Source organism: Acanthochromis polyacanthus, chromosome 9 (genome assembly GCF_021347895.1).
Source record: "Acanthochromis polyacanthus isolate Apoly-LR-REF ecotype Palm Island chromosome 9, KAUST_Apoly_ChrSc, whole genome shotgun sequence".
Lineage (NCBI taxonomy): Eukaryota > Metazoa > Chordata > Actinopteri > Pomacentridae > Acanthochromis > Acanthochromis polyacanthus.
The window spans coordinates 12,781,301-12,802,397 of record NC_067121.1 but is presented as its reverse complement, the minus strand read 5'-3'; the positions used below and the strand labels follow the sequence as shown (position 1 = coordinate 12,802,397).

The window sequence follows — 21,097 nt, the reverse complement described above, 5'->3', positions numbered from 1 at the left end:
ATTGGCAACTTTACTATAGTCTCTGATAAACCTACGATAAAAATTAGCAAACCCCAGGAAGCGTTGGAGCTGCTTCCGGCTGACCGGAGCAGGCCATTCCTGTACTGCTGTCAGCTTCACTGGGTCCATCTGGATCTGTCCTGGGGAAATAACATAGCCAAGAAAACTCATGGTGGTAGCATGAAACTCACATTTCTCAGCCTTGACGAATAAGCGGTTCTTCAACAGTCTCTCCAACACCCTGCGCACATGGTCGATGTGCTCCTCTAAGTTCTGGGAATAGATCAAAATGTCATCAAGATACACAAACACAAAGCGATTAATCATGTCTCTAAGAACATCGTTTATCAGGCTCTGGAATATGGCTGGGGCGTTGGTGAGCCCGAAGGGCATCACCAGGTATTCAAAATGACCTAGGGGCGTGTTGAAGGCCGTCTTCCATTCGTCCCCTTCTCTAATGCGGACGAGGTGGTAAGCATTCCTCAGATCCAGCTTGGTGAATACTTTGGCTTCCTGGAGGGGGGTGAAAGCTTAATCCATGAGGGGCAGTGGATACGAATTCCTTTTCGTGATGTTGTTTAAACCCCTAAAGTCAATACACGGTTTTGGGGACCCATCTTTCTTCTCCACGAAGAAAAACCCAGCTCCCACTGGGGAGGAAGATGGTCTAATTATTCCAGAAGCTAGGGACTCCTGAATATAGTTCTCCATCGCGGTCTGTTCTGGCTTGGACAGGCTATAGAGTCTGCTGGAAGGTAAGGTCGCTCTGTCCACCAACTCAATCGCACAGTCATAGGGTCGATGGGGTGGAAGGGACATGGACTTGGTCTTACTGAAGACTTGGGCTAAGTCGTGGTAGTGTGAGGGAACAGACTCAAGGTTGATCGGTTCGGAGGTGTTTGGGGGCTCTGAACTGGAAGGGGCAAGGGCTGAAACCAAACAGGTCTGATGACATTCGACACTCCAAGCCAGAATTTGTCCCTGCCGCCAATCCAACTGGGGGTTATGTCGTACTAACCAGGGGTAGCCCAACACCATCGGGGAACTGGAACCCTCCATAATACAAAAGGAAACCTTCTCACGGTGATTTCCAGCAATAACTAGTTCTACAGGTACAGTTATCCGAGAAACCCTGGCCAGACGGATTCTGTTTAATGAGCAAGCTGACAAAGGTTCTTTAAGGGGTACAGTAGGAACATTCAGCTGTCTTACCAGGTTTGCATCCACAAAACTCTCTTCAGTCCCCGAATCCACCAATGCAGGAACAGGAAGTGACACAGTTCCCCAGAAGAGCGCTGTCCTCATCTGTAGCCGTTGCGGGGGAGAGGACAAGACTTGGCCCACCAGAACCTCCCCAGTTACTGGTGGGCCTTTTCTTTTGCTCGACGACGGGAGCAGGCTTCGACGAAGTGGCCCGGGTCACCACAAAACAGGCAGAGTTTAGCCTCTCTCCAGTGATCCTTCTCCTTGGCGGAGAGCTTAGCATGGCCCAGTTGCATGGGTTCTGATTCTTCCATTGTGGGTTCTGGGGATTTGGGTCGTCAGGCAGGGGTGAAGGGACCACGGCTACTGGGTGGCTGAACCTGCCTCTCTCTGCGTCTCTCACGCATGCGCGAATTCAATTTAATAGCGATGTCGATCCACTGGTCGAGCGTCGCTGGTTCATCTTTGAGTTTAAGTTGGTCCTTTATGACCTCCATAAGGCCTCGGTAGAAGGAGTATCAGAGAGCAGAGTCATTCCAATCAACTTCCACAGCGAGAATCCAAAACTCTCGGGCATATTCTGCCACACTCCGAGATCCCTGCAGCATATCCCCCAACCGGGTGGCCGCGTCTCTGCCACTGAGTGGATGATCAAATTTCTTCTTCATCTCAGCCATGAAGGCAGAGTATGATTCGCACAAGGACCCCTGGCATTTCCACACTGCGGTTCCCCAGTCCCGAGCATCACCCGCTAATAACCCGATTAAATACACGATGCGAGACCGGTCGGTGGAATAAGACTGGGGTTGTAGCTCAAAGATCAACGAAACCTGTGTAAGAAATGTGTCACAGCCTCCAAAATCACCACTATAACGCTCAGGGGTAGGGACATTAGGTTCTTTCTCGACCGCAGGGTTAGACACCGGGACATCGGGTGCTACGTTCGGCGAGAGTCGATTTATTTTCTCGGTTAAGGTAGCTAGTTGTTTATACATCGCTGAGTTACTAGCAGATAGCGAACGCAACGTTTCTTCATGGCGATTTAGAGTGGCTTCAATGCAGGTTAAGACCTCCTGGAGGAACATTTTTGAATCAACGTCTGTATTTCTAGCATTTCCTGCTGAGCTCATGTTGGCCGGATCGTACGGTTAGGATTCTGGGAGGCTCAGGAGCAGGAAATGAGACAGTCACAGTTAAACGTAAAAAGGTTTTTATTTACAGATTTTTCCAAAAACTACAACTAAGATGGCGGCTACAACCGGAAACTAAATCCTCAATCACAAAATACACACAGCGACTACTCGTGGCTGGAACTACAACTAATATGAAATAACACAAATAGCTCTACTCTCAGTAGGCGACACTTTAACACTACGAAACAACCTATTACTATAACCTCTACACTCGAGGGAATGCTATGATAAACAACTACTTCGAAGACTGCTCGGTATGGGAGCAAACGCTACGATCGACGACAGAAAAACACAATTGCATCAGGTATGCTCGGGACGGTTCACCATGCAGGAGACCAGAGTGCAGGGCCAGGTGGTGGAGAGCAACGGAGGTGGTAGGTGAATGGAAGAGATGCCCGGAGGTGTGTGATGGTCTGGGAAGAAGTCCTCTCTTGCTGAGACGGAGACTGCAATCCGGTGCAGATGGTGAGTAGGAAACTCTCCTTGGAGCAGGTGGAGCCACAACTAGGAGAGACAAAGGCTACGTTTATACAAGGACCATCTTAACAGAAAATGCAAAAGTGGCGTCTTGTCATTTCACGTTTAGACGAGCGGTTTTGAAGGAAATCTGCGTATATACGGTGACTCTCAGCCCGATCTCACGGGGATTCGTGAAACTGTCACGTAAGTTTTAGTTTCGGTTTCGTGTGCACCAACACGATTTCGTCATGTTTTTCGTGCCGCTCACCACGAAATGCGCACCAATGTATTTTAAACGGCGGACTTTTCGTGCCACTCAGAACGTATTTCAAAAGAATGTGTATATTATATTTTTAATGTAAAACCGTGGCGAATCCAACGCTATATTTTGCATGACATCGTCCCTAAACATAACCCTAACCATAACCCTAACCATAACCTAACCATAACCTAACCATAAGCCGGTGGTACACTTACCAATTTGCATAGGAATTTCAAGAATGTCCGGCGGCCGGCGGCCGCAAATGCGATCACACAAGCAGTATACGCCGATGGACAGCTTAGATCGTCATGAATCCGCCGGTATAAACCACTTTCAGATGTGATTACCACAGCGAAAAACATTTTGTGGTGAGCGGCACGAAAAACATGACGAAATCGTGTTGGTGCGCACGAAACCGAAACTAAAACTTACGTGACAGTTTCACGAATCCCCGTGAGACCGGGTTGTGACTCTATAGTGTGTGGAATTCGATTGGATGTGCATGCCAGGCAGCTGGGTGGTGCTGTGATAAAACTCTGCCATGTTTACGCGCATGTGTACTATCTCCCTTTTCGGCTCTCTGCCGCGTTAAATGTTCATGAATGGAATCTGTACAGATTCTGCACGTTTGTTGGTACGACTCCTGTCGTGTACATGGAGCTGCCAGAGTTGCTTGAAGGTATGAAGGATGGAAATGATCACACATCTTTGTTTAGTTCCTTGTATCGGCCGGCAAAACCAAAGCACCGGCGCACGTATGTGATGTAATCGCCTACGCGACATGGTCAGATCTCGGCAAAGTTTTACGTTTTGCTGTTTAGACGGAAACGTAACAGCGGAGAGTTTTCAACTTTTCCACTCTGGAGGCCGGTTTTCAAATTTTTGCGTTTTTAAGCCCCCAAAACGGTGTCCTCGTATAAACGATAGGGTGTTTTGTTGAAATATTTTGACGTTTTTACCTGCAAGCGTCCTCCTGTAAACGGCCCCAAAGACAGCGGAGGTTAGAACAGAGCACGACGTGAATTTACTGGCTAGATTGTCTACACAGTTCCTACACGATGTGTCACGATCCGGCGTCTGAGAGTTGTGAGGCGTCTGTTATATTGAGGGAGGGTGTGCTTGATTGAATGATCTCCACCTGCTCCTAATTCTGGCTGCGCGCTGCTGATGAGAAACACCTGCCATTGCCACTGCACTGCTGAGCCAACCTGAAAGAGAGAGAGAGAGGGAGGGGAGGCACTATCTAGGTCTGGCAGCAGCCAGCCTGACACAAGATGGGAGATTAAGCAGGCTCAACAGAACCACCCTCATCCTGTGGACAAGACCACCTGTTCTCGTCAGTCTGAACTAGTCAGATTTTTTGTGTTCCAATGGAGCATTCATCCAAGATGCCATCCTGAGTTCCAAAGAACCCCTAGATCCAGCATTCCATGTGCTCAACCTTCCGTTCAACTTTGGTCTCAGTGCTGTACTCCATCTACCACCAAGCCTGCCAGCCATCAACCACCTTGTTATGATAACTCACCCTTTTTACCATATTTGTCTCCATGTTCTGCATCTGGGTCCAAACCAAAAGCTCAGACTAACCATCTAGCCAACACCAAAACCATGATTTTGCCATTGTTGAGGAGTGTAATTGCCACTGAACAAAAGCTGTTAGCTGTTTGGGAAACTTAAAGTAGGATTAAGTCAACAGATTGAAAAGAACAAGCATCCTGAGCAATGATCATATAAAGTATGTACACATTGATTCCCATCAAGACATGCATTATGTTGTAATGATATTAACACTCATAACAATAAAATATGTAAAAATAAAAAAAATTAAACAACTCTAAATCAATAAATGTTTACACACATTTTCTATTATTGATCATTCCAAAGGCTATCAGATGTAAGAGATCAATGTGTATATATAAAATAACTTCAAAATTTTTTTATTTTTTGAAAATATATTGTTTAGTTCTCAGACTTATCCGAAAACCTCACAAGAGACAACATTGTCTCCTTTTACTTCATCGCACTTGTCCACCGATGTTTAAGCATGGCTATCCCTTCGCTAAAGAAGGTTACATCTTGAGTCTCCAGATACTTCTCAAAAGCATGGATGACTTGATCTGCAAATGGCAGCCTCACAGGTGGGATTTTAGTTTGGGAAATGGATAGAGGTTTGATATCTCTATCCGTGTGTGTGTGTGTGTGTGTGTGTGTGTGTGTGTGTGTGTGTGTGTGTGTGTGTGTGTGTGTGATATTGATGCTTTTTGGTCTTTCTAAAGCACTGGAACAAGTACTGGAACCTGTAGAAAGAAAATTTTAACTGTTTGTGCTCTTAACCCAGGTATGCCATTGGTAATTTGGAGCGGTCAACATCAGCTGGAATTGGTTGGTTGGACAATCTGGGTGACCAGCTGGGGAAACCATACAATGAATCCGTCATTGGGTCGGGTCCTTCCATTAGAGATAAATATGTCACAGCTCTCTACTTCACCTTCAGTAGTCTGACCAGCGTAGGCTTTGGGAATGTCTCCCCAAACACCAATTCTGAGAAGATCTTCTCGATTTGCGTCATGTTAATTGGTGGTGAGTTTTACAGAATTTTTTTAAGGCTTTTTTGCCAAAAATGACCAGGTAATGAATGAAGTAAAGGAAGTTTGGCTTAAACTGAGAAGTGCCTCTGAAGGAAGTACTAATTTTTGAAACGTTGGCCTTAGAGGAGCATAGCTAAGTAAGTGACACCTCACAGAAATAACCTGTTATTTGAAAAAGGTCTCAAAGAATACAGAGCAGGTACAAAGTTTCTGCTGAAAGAAGTAAAACCAAATATTTAGAAGTAACACATCAGTGGGATGTTGGGAGCTGCAGCAACAGATAGTGTTAACTTGAAATAATAGCATACTCAGAGCTGAAGTAACTCTAGTTCTGAATATGTGTGAAGCCCTCTAATGGGCTTCACAAGTGGTTAGCTCCAGACAGGATCCACTTTGGTATCCTGAAACAGATTTCTTTGAATTTACTACCTAATCAGGGGTAGTGGCGGCCCACTGTGGCTCCCTACAAAACTAGAACTAGATTTATTTACAGTAACTACTATTTCTATTTTGTATGTGCTCCGCCCTCCAACATTTCTCCATATTGGGTAACACTAAAGGCGAGGGCTAGCCGGGGTGAATGTTTTGCAATAGTCAAACTGTTAACAAAGAAATCCAATTTAGCCCCTCCACTATTGCTAATTAATGTCAAGTATCCTATGCCATAGCTAAGTCACTAAAAATAGAAAGAAAAATAACTGGTGGATTACCCAGTTGGTAATTGAGTATCGATTATACTACCCTTTGTGTCAATATATAGTATAGGTAAGTAACAAAATATATCTGGTTCTATCTTTTCTCCAGCTCTGATGTATGCTAGTATTTTTGGAAATGTGTCAGCCATTATCCAGAGACTTTACTCTGGTACAGCACGTTATCATACCCAGATGATGAGAGTTCGAGAGTTCATCCGCTTCCACCAGATTCCCAACCCTCTGAAGCAGCGACTGGAAGAGTACTTTCAACATGCATGGTCATACACTAATGGGATAGACATGGATGCTGTGAGTATGTGAGACTGGTCTCTGTCAGCCATACAAGGGGCGGCATGGCTCAGTGGGTAGGGTGGTCGTCTTGCAACCAGAGGGTTGCCGGTTCGATCCTCAGCCTGTTGTGCTCATGTCGAGGTATCCCCGAGCAAGACACCTAACCCCTAATTGCTCCTGATGGGTTGTGGTTAGCGCCTTGCATCCACCATCTGTGTGTGAATGATTGAATGTGACGTAGCTTGTAAAGTGCTTTGGGTACCTTGCAGGTATAGTAAAGCGCTATATAAATACAGACCATTTACCATTTACAAGTATATGCCTCTTCAGGTATTAAGCTCAGTTATCTCAATTGAACAAGATAATACTACTACTAATAATAATAACAGTAGTAAATAATGTACTACTTGATCTGTCAATTTGCTATATGGGACTAAATGAATTCAAAAGATCCATAAACAATACACCCACTTCATAAATCTTCTGATTCTGATTTTTAAAAAGTGCAGCCATAAAAAGGCTGGGATGCTAACAAGCCAACACAGACAACTACCTTAGGACCTAAATACCCATTCAATCCCCAAAGTCAAAGGGGTAACTTGTTTGTGGTGACTTGATTAGATTTATTTTTGTCTAGGAACATGTATGCTTAATTTTTAAAGCTATATAATAGCTTACACATAATGATGGTCAAAAGTAGTCAAAATCAGATATGACATTGAACAAGTTCATTTTTAATACTGAGGTTTACACAGCTGCAGGTTGTAACTAACTGCCAGTTTTTCAATAGATAGGTGACATAAGTAAGTGTATATGTTATGTTTCTTAGACTGAGACTTAAGTGCAAGGCAATGACACATAGCAGACAGGCATAAAAAATATAATAACTTTATTTACACAGATATTTACAATTGAACTACAACCAGAAATGCCGTACTAATTGCGGAGCTACAGAACACAGGCTTTAGGACCAGGAGAGCCCCTAAGTGGCTGGTGGAAAACCACACTGGGAAAATGTAAAAACCAAACCAGAAAATCTTTGCCGCTATGCGGCTGAAGTAAACTAGCAACGCTAGGCTGAACAACAAACGACTGAATAAAGAGTTGCTAATACTGCAGAAAACAATGTTTAAAAAACACACTAGGCTGGCCTCAGAAATTGAGCGGGGACCTTAGCTGGAACAGACAGGCAGAGGAACAGGAAACGGAGCATAGAAGGCTGGGGTGGCATGGCTGTTAGTGGAGAAGGCAAATGCTGCAGATTGGAAGATTGACCGGGGTAAATGTGGATCCAGACAGAGGAGACGAGGGAGCAGAGAGGTGTCCAGGCAGCTAGCGATGTACCTAGGGCAGATGGGGAAGGTTGCAGGGAAATTCAACTGGGCTGGCAGGTGGTCCAGGACAGGAAAGCAAAGAGCAAGGGTTAAGCATGGAACAGATAACGAGGGCGCTAGGCTTAAAGTACTGACTGAGACTGTTTAACGGTCTGGTGCTGAGTAGTGTGGAGAGTCCAGCTTTATGGAGCAGAGGAGTAATTAGAGTCCGATGAGTCCACCTGCCAGTGCGCCACTTCTTGCTGATAGGATTGGCAGCATCTGCCCACATGCCACCCCACACGTTCATGCCCACTTGAGAAGAGAAGGAATGGAGGGGGCGGGAGAAAGTGGAGTGTGATGTGGAAGGCGTCATAGTATTGTAATTCCATCCTGCGCCTGTGTATAAAGACATATGTAAAATTACGCAAATTATTAGAGGATTGTGCACACTGTTCAGTTGAAATGAAGTCACACTAGCATGTGTTCACATAGGTATTAATTCAACTTTGTCTTCTCTTGTTGCCTTCAAACCCTAATTCTTCAGGTTTTAAAAGGTTTCCCAGAGTGTCTCCAAGCAGACATTTGTCTCCATCTCAACAGATCACTGCTTCAGAACTGCAAGGCTTTCAAAGGTAAAGTTAAAAGTACATGTACAGTCGTGAATGAAAGTTTCAATACATTTGTAAAGATTATGGATATTGTGGCAGTCTTGAGTTTCCAATGACCCCTTTAATTCTGAATTTACTGAATCACATGGATCTTTGTCACAAGAAATAATCATGCATGTTGGTTCTTTCAAATATTCATTATGGCTCTTCTTGATTTATGACAGAACAAACATGCACACTGAAATTTTAATCTGTTTTTGTGATGTAGAAAGATGTGTTAATCAAATTTGCCAATAGATTCACGACCTCTTAACATCTCATGAATGATTACAATTGACTACAGCTGGTGACTCCTCTGAGGCAATTTAATTAAGGCTCATTTGATACACCCTGCTACAAACACTACAGTGGGAAAGTCAGGAAGCTCAACAAAGACCATAAAAGGCATATTGTTGATGAACAAGTCAAGAAAGTTAATTGAAGCCATTTCAAAGCAGCTACAAATCCCACAATCATCCGTGCATACCATTGTTTGTGTGTATGTGTTATGCACATAAGTGCATGGCACAGTTATGTTACTGGCACGATCAGGAAGAAAACACAACTTATCACCTGCTGCTCAGAGACAATTCCTCAGGATGGTCAAGAGTCAACCAAGAATCTAACTAAACTGACCAAGCCTTTTTTATTATTATTTTTTAACATAAATTTTATTGTGACTGTGTTTCCAGGAAAAAATACTTGGTCGATTATGATTATTCAGCGACATTATGTTGAGCACAAAGTTCTGAAAAAAGAGGCTAAATTTATTTGCCTACTTTTTGAAATGATTTGAGTATCATACATTAAGGTTTTTGGACTGCACAGTGGCCTAGTGGTTAGCACTTTCGCCTTGCAGCAAGAAGATCCCTGGTTCAAATCCCGGCCTGGGTCTGGGATCTTTATGCGTGGAGTTTACATGTTCTCCCTGTGCATACATGGGTTTTCTCCGGGTACTCCGGCTTCCTCCCACAGTCCAAAAACATGCTGAGGTAATTGATCACTCTAAATTGCCCGTAGGTGTGAATGTGAGTGTGATTGTTTGTCTGTATATGTAGCCCTGTGACAGACTGGCGACCTGTCCAGGGTGTCCCCTGCCTTCTCCCGAGTCAGCTGGGATAGGCTCCAGCACCCCCTGCGACCCTAATGAGGATCAAGCGGTGTATAGAGGATGGATGGATGGACATTTAGGTTTGTTTACTTAACACCGAACTCTTGGACACAAAACTCTAATAAATAATAAATAAATAAATAATAAACAATAATAAATAAATAAAACTACTAATTAATAATGTGACTGTAGCTTGTTTTAATGTGTTCATAATTAAATAAATATGATCATATGAAGTTAATAATCAAAAGAATAAATACAAATAGAAAGCAGCGAAAACAGTTAAATCTTCATTTTTAAAGCTCAATCAAAATGTTTTGCCACTGTCGCCTTAGGGCTTGCTCTGGGGGATCAGGCATATGAGTTCTGTAAAGCATCTTGAGACAAACTGACTGTAATTGGTGCTATATAAATAAAATTTAACTGAGTTGAAAATGCATTAAGTACAATTTCATTCTACTTATTTTTACATAGCTAAATCTTTTGCTGATAGCTTTCATTTAATAGCAGTTTTTATTTCAAAATTAAATTTTTCTGTAGTTAGCTTTATGTCACAATGTTTTTCCCCTTATCAGTTTTATGATGCCTCTGCATCGGAAACAGGTTTGGCCTGAGGTAATATATTTTACGGTCTTCTCTACCTCTTAGAAATGTGACATCTCTCCAAATCTTTCTGAAATTGTGCTGCTGTTTCCAAGTCAAAAACAACTGTTAGTCTGTCACAGATTTCTGCCTGAAGGTTGGATTTTGTGTCATAGCTGTATAAAATATACAGTTGTAGTCAAAAGTTTACATACACTTATAAAGAACATAATGTCATGGCTCTCTTGAGTTTTCAGTTATTTCTACAACTCTGATTTTTCTCTGATAGAGTGATTGGAACAGATACTTCTTTGTCCCAAAAAACATTCGTGAAGTGTGGTTCTTTTATGACTTTATTATGGGTTAACAGAAAAAGTGACCAATTCTGCTGGGTCAAAAATATACATACAGCAATGCTAATATTTGGTTGCATGTCCCTTGGCCATTTTCACTTCAGTTAGGCACTTTTGGTAGCCATCCACAAGCTTCTGGTTGAGTCTTTGACCACTCCTCTTGGCAGAATTGGTGTAGTTCAGTTACTTTTTTTGGCTTTCTGACATGGGCTTGTTTCTTCATCATTGTCCACATTTAAAACTGTGAAAAACACAAAATATTGCTAAAATTGCACAAATTACCAAATTGCAGATACTTTTTTTTTGCACTAATATGCAATCAGAACAAAGGAAAGAGGAGAAAAAACACAAAAAAGTTTCATCCAACAGGAAGAGTGTAAAACTCTGTACTCATCCTTGTTCTCAGTCTACACACTTTAGCAAACACTTTAGTTACTTACACTTTACACACTTTATGTAACTATGTTCTATGTTTCTGTTGAAAGCCTGTAAGGCTGTAAGTAGTGTTAATAATTATGAATGTAACTTTGTGCAAAAATTCAATGTCAGTGACAGAAATATTGAACAAATATTGACCAAAATTGTCAGAAATTAATACTGTTTATTGAGATGATCCCACACATTGCAACCTAGATTTGTCCTCATCTGACCCACAGACAACCTACCCAGGAATTTGCCTAATTATTAGACCCTGTGAGCATTCCAGATCCACCACATCCCAAAGGTGCTCTATTGGACTGAGATCTAGTGACTGTGTAGGCCATTGGAGTACAGTGAACTTCCTGTCATGTTCAAGAAACTGGTTTGATATGATTTGAGCTTTGTGACATGGTGCATTATGCTGCTGAAAGTAGCCATCAGAAGATGGGTACACTGTGGTATAAAGACATGGATATGGTTTGCAACAATGATCAGGTAGGCTGTGACATTTAATCCATGCTCAGTTGGTACTAAGGGGCTCAAAATGTGCCAAGAAAATATCCCCCACAATATTACATCACCACCACCAGCTTGAACCATTGATACATAGCAGAATGGATCCATGATTTCATGTTGTTTACATCAAATGCTGACCCGACCATCTGGATGTCCCAGCTAAAATCATTTTCATCAGACCAAGCAGCATTTTTCCAGTCTTCTATTGTCTAATTTTGGTGAGACTGTGCAAATTGTATCCTCAATTTCCCGTTCTTAGCTGACAGGAGTGGCACCCCTCTGCTGCTGTAGCCCATCTTCTTCAAGGTTCCACGTGTTCAGAGATGGTATTTTGCTTTCCTTGGTTGTAACAAGTGGTTATTGGAGTTACTGTTGCCTTCCTATCATCTTGAACCAGTCCGCCCATTGTCCTCTGAGCTCTCACATCAACAAGGCATTTTCGTATTTGTTTCCTATATAGTCCATTCAAAGTATCCAACAATGCACAATGAAAGGTTTTTACCAGACACTGCTCAATCATCAAGCAACATGTGCCATCATGCATTGCATTAAAGAAAAAATGGCAGATGGAAGGCAGATGCACGAGACTGCAAAAACTCAACCTACAAATGTAAGTATTTTCCTTTTTAAGCATGATATGTCAAATTTGGTTTTACCCATTTCTTAGCCAACAGATTGTGAATTTGATGTCTACAGCATAGAACATGACTAGCTAGTTACCCAGCTCGCTAACATTAGCTTACCAGTGGCAGTGCCACCTACTTAAAAGTGGATCATCTCCAATTTTTAATTAGTACATTGTGAAACTGCATTGGCGCACCACATGAGCGCTTGATCAGTACCAATCGTCAGTTTACTTTCTGACTGAAGGGAGTAACAGCAAAGCAGAAACCTTAATTTGACGGCAGAGAGAAAGGGAGTACCTCCTCTCAGGGACACATTTTCTGTCACAGGTTGATGGGATTAAGTAATGTCAAAATCTTTCAAAGAAATCTCATATTAAAATGTGTATTCATCACAAAAAGTAGAACTGCACTTTATTCTGAAACTAAATTGTAGTCTTTTAGTATTGTTTATGACTGTGATAAATCTGCTTGGTCTCTTTCCATTTACATGGTATTATTACATCTTGCAGAGCTGTGCTGAAAGAGATGGACCTTGCTGGTCCGATGAATCCTGTCAAAGCAGTGAAGAACTGGAAGAACCTGAAAAAGTCATACAAGGTTTGGATTCATTGTATTCGACTATAGTCCTCAATGAAACCATAGATAAAAGATTACAGTTAGTGTTTTCTTTACTCTGTTTAGCATTTGAAATAAATGCTGCATTAATTGTGCACTACAAATCTTTGATAGCAAGACTTTCTAATCATTGCACAGATTTTGTGCTTAGGTAACGCTTAACTTGTGTGCAACTCAGGATGATTCAATGCAGCATGGATCATGAATTCCTCTTGCTTATCATCAAGTGATAACATACTCTCAATCTTTACTTCATACCCATCTAGCCTCCCTGAAAACTGAACAGTATCAGCTTAAACAAATGGTGAACTTTTTTAATCAAGCATTTACATAATAAGAATAAATAAAGTTATATAAATAAAAATAGCTAATGGGTTATTAGGGAGGGAATATGAGGCCAGGGGGTGAGATGCTTTTAAATTTACTGGAGAAAATGGAAAACTGGCATGAATAATAATAAATGTGTTTTTCAAAAAAAAAAAAAAGACTGGTTACATCTATTATTTGCAAAGCAAATTCTAACAGCTCACCATTTCCTTTACTTTCAAGTGAGTTAATTGAGGCAATAGACCCAAGGCTATATTGGTAATAACGATTAACACTATTAGCAAAGACAATGTAAACTATTTACATGGATGAAATTTGCACCAAAAAGCTTATGTGAATGAGTTTTGTCATAAAGAGCTGGTGGAGTGCTGTTCAGTGCTGAAAGAGTAGCAGTGGTCCATCTATCCATCCATGCAGCTGTTCAACACACTGCAAGTCAGGCTTAAGCTGGCTGCCTTAATCATTTGGCCCCAATGCCTTCTCCACAGGCCCAAGTGTGCCTCCATGACTGAGGCAGAAGTTGTGCAAAATGCCACAACATGTAATAACCCTTGTTAGTGGAAACAAGGTACACTTTCAGGGCATTGAAAAATATTGATCACACTATCTGGTCTAATGTCTGTTGAACCTGGCTGCAGCTGCATTTCCCACTGACTCTCTGTAGGGTGATATTCACTTTCTCGCAAAGAATACTGTAACACAAAGCAGTAGAGTATGATCTACCTACAGGCTATTTTAAAAAAACAACAACTCTTTATTGAGCCAAGGTAACTACTAAATATGTAAAAAAATTGACTTTGGTAATAGCAGCTATTTCTAACACTTGTTGCATTTCAGTGAAATTAAACAATTTTCAATTGAAGTAGCACTGAGCATCTGCAGCTTGATTCTCACGATTGCCATCAATTCTGCCCACAACCCTTCCAAATGCTACAGATCCAGCCAGGTGTTCAAAGCCAGCCCCGACTCTATCTTAAGCTTGATTTTTTTTTTAATCTATGACCCTGTGGTTGTTATCATCAACCATGAAACTTGGGATTCCAAATGCTCTGGACTCAACGCGGTAGGATGTTGCACTTGTCAGCCAAAACAGGAACACCAGAATCTCAAAGTCATGACCCCAGTTCTGGTCAGATAGGAAGTAGAAGATCTGAGTTATGTAGACTATTGTGGGTCTGGAAAAACAGAAGTCTGGTTGCAGATCGCTCTGGCCATGTATATAATCTATGACAGTTCAGTCTGTAGTATGGAGATGGTTGTTCACACTGCAAATAAATATATTAAAACTTAGAAAATGGTCGCATGAAATGAAGAATGTGTATGAAAGTTATGTGGCCATACAGTCAGACACTGTGTTGTAGTAGTTTACTGTACTAGGTGTGAATTTTCCAAGGAAAAGGTATCATATGACTCTGAGCTAAGTGTCTCACTGGAATTCAGAAATAATCTAAGTATATATATATATATATATATATATGTATTGAAAAGGTCTGGCATCATCTTCATCCGTTCACACAAGTTGATGCCTTTCTAGTACACTACTCACAATAAGTTAGGAATATTGCGAGGTCCTCAGTGGATTTCATACATAAGGTGTTTGTTTCACTTCAGTGATTTCTGGGGATAGGGAAGCAATTAGGGTGCTAGACACACCTCATTTTGTGTTTTCCACGTAATGGTCTCGCTGTGTACTGTGCACCTTACATATTGGGGCCAATACCAAAAACACAAATAGACAACCCTTTTCAATGTGGCATCAATTTCAACATTGTGGTGGTATAAAAAGCTGGTATTGTCAGGAAGTCATTCCCGGTTCATCATTCAAATAGCCATGAACACACGTCGTCACTTAACGGACGAGCAGCGCCACATGGCCATAACACACCTTCAGGTCGGTAGCAGGCAGTCAGATGTTGCTCGTGAACTTGGTGTGTCTCAAAGTGTCATCAGCAGACTTGCAGCAAGACACAGAACTACTGGCAGTGTTTCCGACAGACCCAGGAGTGGAGCTCCACCAGTGATGGACGGCAATGATGACCAGTACCTAAGGCAGACACCACTATGCAACTGCCACACAGCTGCAGGCCTGTTAACAAGAAGTGAGGGGTACTAGGGTTTCCAGACCCTCAGCAGCCTTCCATCATAACACACAGCATGACATTAGCGTGATTTGATAAAATACATCGGAACAAACTGAGACCACATTGTCAAAATTAGTCACTCAGAAAACCATAAAAACTTGTTCAGTCATCCACGTCCTAACCTGTTATTTCAGAGCACGTTAACCGTTGACAATTTTATATATCTATATCTATGTATCTATCTGTATATGTGTGTATATATATATATATATATATATATATATATATATATATATATATATATATATATATATATATCTCAGTGGTCAAAAACCTTTAGAACTTACTTTTTGTTCTTTCCTTAAACATACAAATCTAATTGGTAAATATCTATGATGATCACAGATCTGAAATAACATTGAACAGGTGATTAAAACAATGTAAAGTACAATAGGTTTATCCCATATGGTTCGTGAGATAATATGTGTAATAAGTCCAGATGTTGGGACCATTACTCTGGTGATGCTGAATTTCCTTAATTTTCAGATTTTAACTGTTTAGTTAATTGTATTATAGAAAGTTCTGGGCTTAAGGGGAGAAAAGGCTCAGAAAGTCACAGTGAATAGTACAATCTTCCCTTCTCCAGAGGCGTGTTTTTCCTCAGAATTGACACTTTATGATCCTTACCAGGGTCTGATGGAGGTACCAAATATCGTGTTGTCTCCAAGAAGGCTGTGAGTGATCATCCTGAAGTAAACACTTGATTTATTTATATATATATATATATATATATATAAATATATGGATGTGAACTTTGGGTTAACTGTCTTCTGAAATGGTCTATTTTACCCTTTGACAGCCTTTTGTTTTTACATTTCAATTTCAATTGCTGTTTTCTTTCTCACTTAGATACCTTGACGAAGAGCAGCCAGGCCAAAACATTTGAAGTGGAAGCTTTAAGAAAATGTGACTCTGCAAAGCAAATGACTGAGATTGGTGGAAGGAGTATAAGAACCAGAGGGCAAATGGCAGTGTGGTTTACAGTTGTAGCTCAATGTGGTCACTGTATTACTATATAACAAATATTTCATTAAGTATTAAATCCCCATGCTCAATTTTGTTTTAAATTTTTCAGTATATATTTTCTAAATATTTTCTTTTTACCTGGCTATGAATAAATGCAAGTATCTGAAAGATGACTTTTGCTTCATTACTGCAACTACAATTTCATTTAGCAGACATTTTGATCCAAAGCGATGTACATATGAGAGTGGACTTTCAACAACGGAAATTGTTCTACATGTGCATTAACAGTAATGCCGTGATATACTGGAGGCACATTCCAGGACAAAACTAATTTTATCATATGTTAAGGACCCATAGAGGATACTCATGGGTACAGTTTTTACCACAGTATGCCTACTATGCCCTCAGTATATATTTTACTTGGGGTCAACATACTGTGTGCCCAGCAAGATTAGCAGAAATACCACCTTAAACAAGCAGATTAGTGAGCAAGAAGCTAACAGCACGAATAACACAAATGCTGTTGTAATATGAGACATGATATAAGCATCACTGAATACACATTTTTTAAATTACTTTCTGCAACACTTAGTTCAGATAGTCTTTGCTGCTCATATTTTGACATGTTGACATCACCCTCATTACAGACATACAAGAACACACACACAACACAACACAACACATAACTACCAAATAATGCAGGAAACTGGGAGAGGAAGATGAGGGAAGGATAGATAGGGTGGCTGGAATACAAGGGAATAGTTAATGGAAGGAGAGAGTAACTAAGGCAAGGAACACAAGTAAAGCTCCAGTGACCTCTGTAGTGGAAACGGAGTACACTATTCCAGGAGGTGAACAAACAGACCGATCTGACATGCAGTATGCAGGAAATTATAACTTAATCTTAACAGTACAGGTAAACACTAACATAAGAATGGGGCTACTAACTAGAACCCTTCCCCTATCTGTTTTAGGAGATAGGGGAAGATTGCTAATGGTATACACAGCTATGCATAACCAGAAGCTCACACAGTCCAAGCCCACTTCGACTGCACACCACCATGGCAAAACAGAAACTACTAGACCCAAATAACAAAATCCATCCATCCATCCATTCTCTATACACCGCTTTATCCTCACTAGGGTCGCGGGGGGTGCTGGAGCCTATCCCAGCTGACTCGGGCGAAGGCAGGGGACACCCTGGACAGGTTGCCAGTCTGTCGCAGGGTTACATATACAGACAAACAATCACACTCACACTCACACCTATGGGCAATTTAGAGTAACCAATTAACCTCAGCATATTTTTGGACTGTGGGAGGAAGCCGGAGTGCCCGGAGAAAACCCACGCATGCACAGGGAGAACATGCAAACTCCATGCAGAAAGATCCCAGGCTCAGGCCGGGATTTGAACCGGGGATCTTCTTGCTGCAAGGCAAAAGTGCTAACCACTAGGCCACTGTGCAGCCAAATAACAAAATCACTATCATTAATTATAACAATGATGTGAGCTGGGAAACAAGTTACTCTACTTCACTGGCAGTGTGAAGAGGGAGAGTGGTCACGGAGTCTGCTACTACCACCAAGATCTGCACTCACGGCGGTCCCACCCAGGCTTGCACCCGCTGCAGTGACCCTTCTATTTATCACAGCTTAGTCCTCGTGGCTCCTGTTGCTGGCGATGACTGGGTATGGGCCCGACGCTCCAACGCCATCCATTTTCAGGGCTAGTTTATTCAACCAGCCCCCCCACTAGACACCGGCCCACCACAGTGCCCGGTATACCAGATGGCCAGTCTACCCCAGGCTGAAGAGGGCCATGTGGCTTGGCTCATGGAGGTTCTTGACACGAGGCTGGCTTTGGATCCAGAGAGGGTTTGATGTGGAATGCATGTCCAGATTGGGACCTGGGTTTGCATATCCAAGGGTAGTCAGGGAGGAGTCTATCCAGGCATGGATCAGGAAATAGGCAGAGAAGGATCAGGTTAAACCAGAGCAAAACAAAGCATAACAGAACTACTTGATTGACTACAGTCTGATCAACTCTCTGTCATGGAATTATGAGCTCAACCCTTGTTTAATGGTAGACTGTGGAAATCACTGGCAGGTGAGCCATTCCCCAACACAGGTGTCCTCAATCAAGTGATTTACCCAGTAGGAGGGAAACACACACACACAGACACACTCATGCCACAATAAGGGAAAATGGAATGAGGGAGAGGGAAAGCTAACAACTAAGCAGAGGTGGAGGGCACGACAATTGTGTGAAAGTTGATGGAGGAAAAAATGCTTATTTAATCTATTAATTGGCTTCTATCACATTTACAACAAAAATGTTAAAAATGATGGGGTCTGAATATTTAGTGACTGTACTTATATATTCTTTATAATGGAAATGAGAAATTTCAGTTTGTTTGAAAGAAAATTGCATACATTTCTTTCAATACAAGTTTACTTTTGATTATCGGCTTTAAGTGTACATTGGTACACAAAAATGGCAATGTTATCCCTTAAAAACTACAGTTTGGAGAAAGTGATGGCATTTGAGTGCTTTTTGAATCCACTATTGCGTGCTTATCAAAGATAAACATGTCAGAAAACATGGACTAACACACTGCATTTGTTCTGGTGTCTAGGATCCACTAAGGGGTGTCTAAAGGCCCTGGCAATGAGGTTCAAGACGACTCATGCTCCTCCTGGTGACACCCTAGTCCATGCTGGAGACCTGATATCTGCTCTGTATTTCATCTCCAGAGGATCCATAGAGATCCTTAAAGGAGATGTGGTGTTAGCTATATTGGGTAGGTGCCAGTACGACACTTAGGTACAGGCTACAAACTCCATCAAGAGGCCCAAGCAAGATTTGAGGAAAGTCACTAAGGCCTCCTTCATCAAGAGTACTACATTTTTATCATACCTACATTTTCTTGTCTTCCAGGAAAGAATGATATTTTTGGGGAGCCTATTAATCCTTATGATCTGCCAGGAAAATCCAGTGCTGATGTCAAAGCCCTGACCTATTGTGATCTGCACACAATACAAAGAAAGGACATGTTGGAGGTATCTTGTTTTGCTGTCCAACCTATCTAGTTTCTACCAAAACAGTATGAATGAATAATGAAATATTTCCAGAAGGTGGGGACACGAACCGGGTTACGCTGGGGTTAATTGATCTTCTAAATTGCCTGTAGGTGTGAATGTGAGTGTGAATGTGTGTCTGTATATGTGGCCCTGCGACAGACTGGCATCTGGTCCAGGGTGTCCCCTGCCTTTGCCCCAAGTCAGCTAGGATATGCTCCAGCTCCCCTGTGACCCTAATATACTCAACATATATATAATATTGATATTTCTTATTATATTTTTGATTGCATATTTACAATACCAATGCTATTTTTCTCTTACTGTTTGTGTTTACAGGTTCTGGACATATATCCCAAATTCTGTGAATATTTCTGGTCCAACCTGGATATCACCTTCAACCTCAGAGATGTATGTTACTTATGGTACAACTATTTTATTGATTAAGTCCCTGTAGACAATGTAATTTGTCAGCAATGGAGACTAAATTTGAGGGCTCTGAATCCAGTGGATCATTTGGCAAGTAGTTCTACAATACAGTGTGGTCCATATATCTTTGGACATTGACACAAGTTTTCTGCATTGCGGCTCTCTACACCACCACAATGGAATTAAACTATCACAGTGTGCTGTCAGTGCAGAATTTCAGCTTAAATTGAAAGGTATTAACATCCAAATCAGGTGAACGGTGGAGGAATTACAACACATTTTATATGTGTCTTCCATTTTTTTAAGGGACAAAAAATAATTGGACAAACTAACATAATCAAATAAATCAAATTGTCATTTTCAATATTTGGTTGTAAATCCTTTGCAGTCAATGTGAACCTGAAGTCTGTAACCCACAGACATCACCAGATGCTGGGTTTGGTCCTTGGTAATGTTCTGACAGACCTCAGTGACTGAATTGAGAGCAACCACTGAACGTGAATGCACGCAAATACCAAGGGAACTGTTTCATGATGTGTGCTATTCCATCACTTCGCGTTGTCGGCAGTGTCTGGACTAGAACGAACATCACTTTGAGAACAGGCTGTGACAAAACAATAGAATGATGTTTGTAAATTCTTTTACATGTTGAAAAGTAAATGAATTATAATAAACACCTATCATAGTTTACAATTATTTAAAGTGTGTATCCATTTTTTGTGACACCCTGTATGTCTATATTAATATATATACATACATACATACATATATATATATATATATATATATATATATATATATATAGCAAGTGTAAATATCAAAGAGACTTAAAATGTACAGCTCTGATGGATCAGCATCTTAAATTGTTCATTTCCAGTTAAATCAATAATAACTGCCCATTTTCTTTATCAATGCATGTGCTTCACCTCCCCGCCCCCCTCACACACACACACACACACACACACACACACACACACACACACGCACACACGCACACCTCCCACCATCCCACCACCACCTGCAGGTAAATAATGAATCTGGAAGTCTTCTGAGTGGAGATGACTGTGATGGATTCAGAAGACCATACAAACACAAAATATCTTCAACTCACGCAGGTACTTTACAAATACAGTGTGTAAGCTGAATGCACCTATTGTCTGTGTAATAATTATGGCACAACATTGGAAAACGTATTGAATGTCACTTATTTAATTTTTTTGTAATAGAAAAAAAAATGTTTTTATTACATATTACATTAACATTTTACTACCAGGTAAGT

General features: G+C 41.3%; 1 protein-coding gene across 1 annotated transcript in view; it reads left to right on the top strand.

Annotated features, from left to right (window-relative positions):
• Nucleotides 1–20,514, top strand: part of LOC110970809 (potassium voltage-gated channel subfamily H member 2-like) — a 121,285-nt gene extending 100,771 nt beyond the window's left edge. The window contains exons 10-15 of the mRNA XM_051953664.1: nucleotides 5,456–5,697; nucleotides 6,510–6,709; nucleotides 8,552–8,639; nucleotides 18,948–19,112; nucleotides 19,250–19,371; nucleotides 19,729–20,514. Coding sequence (XP_051809624.1) covers nucleotides 5,456–5,697; nucleotides 6,510–6,709; nucleotides 8,552–8,639; nucleotides 18,948–19,112; nucleotides 19,250–19,371; nucleotides 19,729–19,836 — 925 coding nt within the window. The 3' untranslated portion in view covers nucleotides 19,837–20,514. The remainder of the gene's footprint in view (nucleotides 1–5,455; nucleotides 5,698–6,509; nucleotides 6,710–8,551; nucleotides 8,640–18,947; nucleotides 19,113–19,249; nucleotides 19,372–19,728) is intronic.
• The last annotated feature ends 583 nt before the right edge of the window (nucleotides 20,515–21,097 follow it).